This window comes from Orycteropus afer, unplaced genomic scaffold (genome assembly GCF_000298275.1).
Source record: "Orycteropus afer afer isolate SDZICR_OR568_19922 unplaced genomic scaffold, OryAfe1.0 scaffold00384, whole genome shotgun sequence".
NCBI classification, from domain to species: domain Eukaryota; kingdom Metazoa; phylum Chordata; class Mammalia; order Tubulidentata; family Orycteropodidae; genus Orycteropus; species Orycteropus afer.
Genome location: NW_006921971.1, coordinates 376,025 through 379,578, shown reverse-complemented (window position 1 = coordinate 379,578; position 3,554 = coordinate 376,025). Strand labels below are relative to the sequence as shown.

The 3,554-nt window shown below is 50.2% G+C and overlaps 1 protein-coding gene across 1 annotated transcript in view; it reads right to left on the bottom strand.

The window, feature by feature from the left end:
* Window positions 1-559: 559 nt before the first annotated feature.
* The window catches only part of ANHX (anomalous homeobox), a 12,505-nt gene continuing 9,510 nt past the window's right edge, over window positions 560-3,554 (bottom strand). The window contains exons 9-10 of the mRNA XM_007953282.1: window positions 977-1,061; window positions 560-649 (exon numbers count right to left, since the gene is read on the bottom strand). Of these exons, the coding sequence (XP_007951473.1) occupies window positions 560-649; window positions 977-1,061 (175 nt within the window). The remainder of the gene's footprint in view (window positions 650-976; window positions 1,062-3,554) is intronic.

Here is a 3,554-nt window from a genome sequence, read left to right as displayed (position 1 = left end):
AACATTAAAGCTTTAATTTAATGGAATTGAACATGTTTACTGCAAACACAATGAATCAAGCCTGAGGTGGAAATCTACCTGACCCCACTCTGCATTGTCCATCGCCAACCCGCCTGCCTCCTGGTTGTCAAGGAAGCAAGCCCCAGTGAACACAGGAATGTCAGAACGCAGCCACCAACAAAGAGAACTGGGTGGGGAACTTCCACCTTGTGTCCCAGGACAGGCAGAAAGGTAGTCACCCTGGAACGTTCTCCCCTCTCTAGAAAGGCCTGAACAGACCAGAACTTGTCCCAGGAGCGGGACCCTTTGGTCTGTGGTTGCCTGAGTGGGAGCAAACCCACATTTGACTTCTGATCTCATGAACATTTTCAAAATATTGCCTCCATACTAGTCAACTGTAGTTGTGGGCAAGAAACCCTGTGTTGCTCGGGAGACCTCCCCCAAGGAACCCTGGGAATTCCTTCCTGGGTTGAGGATGAAGCTCCAGCGTGTTGTCGTGAACAGCCAGACAGTCCCCTTCTGTTCCCCCTGGGGTGCTGGTGATCTCCCGAGGGGCAGCTCAGGCCAGGCTGCCCCCCGAAAACTCTAACAGCATCTGTGCTCCCCAAAAGGCATCGTTAGAGGCCTGCCCATCATCAGCCCACTGCACCTGGAAAACCAAACACAGTGTTAACACGCTCCGCCACCAGGCTTCAGGGCCTTGCCTTTGCGACCCAGTGTATTTCCTGGCACTGCGCAGGTCCCACCCACTGTTGGAGCCTGGATCGTGGAAGAAACATCTCCCCGTGGCGCTCCACACCCACCTCGCCTCACGGCGCCCACCTCGCCAGCTTCCAACCACGAGTCCTCTCCTCCACCCGGTTCCCTCTTTGCCTGGTTGATTCATTCCAAAGGCCTGAGCTACGCCTCTCCTCTGCCAGGCACTGGGGACTGAGGAGGCAGCCGAGGGCCCAAGGTACCTGTAGCAAGGCCTCACCTGGCTGGAGGGCAGGGCCGGGCTCAGCTCCACAGTGGACACAGGGTGGGGGAAGGAGGGCACAGCCTGCGCCGGCTCTTGGGGGCTGAAAAATGGACAGGGTGTCAGGACGGTGTGTGTCTCCAGTGCCCACGAATGTGCGTAATAGCCAGTCATGCAACAACACGTATTGCACCCTTACAACATATCAGGAACCGTTCGAGGTGTTTGATGGTCATCATGAACAAAACTCTGTGCTCAGGGACCCCATTGTGGTGGAGAGAGGCAGACAGTGATGTGGAGGGTGGCAGGTGTGGTTGGTGGCATAAGACAGAGCAGCGTGGACTCCCAGAGACAATTTTAAGACAGAGCAGGCCTCTGTGAGCACAACGAGAGGGCAGGGGTGGTCCCGAGGAAGGAGCAGGCCTGAGGTGTGCAAGACAAGAGGCCAAAGTCTCATGCAGGGCAGGGTGAGGATGAAGACGAGGGAGAGGAGGCACTGGGCCTAGGAGAACCCTCCAGATGACAGCTCTGCTGTTTCCTGGAAAGTTATACACATGCACACACACACACAAGACGGGTTTGGTTTCTGTACACCAGCAGTGAGCCTTCTGAAAAGGAAATTCAGAACACATTTACAACATGATCTATAAAACCCAAATACCTAGAAATATATCTCAGTTTAAATATATTTAAGCTCTGGTAGCACAGCGCCTAAGGCACTTGACTGCTAACCAGGAGGGTGGCGGTTCAAACCCACCAGCCACTCCTTGGAAGGACGGTTAGGTAATCTACTTCCATAGTGATACCACCTCAGAAACCCAAGGAGGGTTCGCCATGAGTCGGGTCTGACTCGACGGCACATAACAACAACAACACAAGTAAATGGAAGACAGTCTGTGTTCGTGGGCTGGTGGACTGTCAACATGGCTGGGGTGTCAACACCACCCCCTCCAGTGATCTACAGACTCAAGGCAATCATGATGAAAATTCTAGTTTCATGACGAAACTTCTTCACAGAGAGGGAAAATAATGCAACAGACATCAAATTCATACAGAATTGCAAGGGGGCCCAAACAAGCAAAAAATCTCTAGGAAGAAGGCTGAAGCAAGAAGATGCAAATGTCTTGATTCCAAAACATATTATAAAGCTATAGTGATCAAAACAGTCTGTTCCTGGCATAACAGCAGACGTAGAGATCAATGGAATAGAATTGAGGACCCAGAAATAAACACATGCATCTACGGCCAACTGATTTTTGACTAGGGCACCAAGTCATGCAAGTGGGAAAGAATACAGCCTCTCTAATGAATGGTGCTGGAGCAAGTGGGTATCCACACACACAATAAAGCTGGGCTTGCACCTCACACCACACATGAAAATTAACTCAAAGGGAATTAAGGACCTAAAGGTGAAAAACAACACCATACATTTCCTAGAAGAAAATATAGGTATTGCTTTGGGGCCCGTTTTTTAACAATAGATTCTGAGATAGGGCACCCAAAGCATTGGTCACAAAACGCATAAGGAATACCTTGGACTCCATTAATGTCAAAAACTCTTGTACAACAAAGCATTTACTAACAAAGCAAAGACACACCAACAGCTGTTTATGCACAGGGAGACAGCTCAGGGGGTGGGGTGCATGGAGGGATGGACACAGGGAAGCAGTGACTGCCGGGAAGAAGTGGGAGGGGAGCTGTTGCATCATGGGAAATTGTCAATGTCGTGAGGCAAAGTGTATGTGAACTGCTGTATGGAAAGTGAATTTGCTCTGTAAATTTTCACCCAAATTACAAACAAGAAAAAGAAAAACCCCTGGGAACAGAGAGAGAGAGAGAGAGAGAGAGAGAGACCTACAGACTGGGAGAAAAACTGGGAAACCACATCCCGCATGAAGGAATACCATCCAGGATATATAAAGAACTCCTACAACTTAACAAGAAAAAGATGCACAATCCAATCAAATGACAGGTAAAGATCCGAACAGACGAGACAAAGGATTTCACTAACGGAAATGCAAACTGCCCACAGGCACATGAAAGATGCCCACCATCACTGGCTGTTACAGGTGCCATGGGTGGACGCTGACTCATGGAGACCCCTTATGCTGCCCACCAGACTGTGCTCCACAGGGGCCTTTCACAACAGACTGCCTGCCCTTTCTTCCCAGGCACCTGGAGGTAGGTTTGAACCACCAACCTTTCAGTTACTTGTTGAGCATTTACAACCATTTGTGGCACCCAGGGTCTCTGGGAGGTAGGTGCAAGGCAAAACCACAATGAGATACCATGATGCCCACCACTAAAAACCAAAAAAAAACAAACTCACTGCTTTGGAGTCAGGTCCGACTCATAGCGACCCCTCCTTGGGTTTCCGAGGTGGTATCACTGCAGAAGTAGATTGCCCAACCTTCCCTCCGAGGAGTGGCTGGTGGGTTTTAACCGCCAGCCTTCTGGTTAGCAGTCAAGTGCTTTAGCTACTACGCCACCAGACCTCCCATTGTGTTGTTGTTGTTGTTGTTATGTGCCGTCAAGTCATACCTGACTCATAGCGACCCCTCCTTGGGTTTCCGAGGCAGTATCACTACGGAAGTAG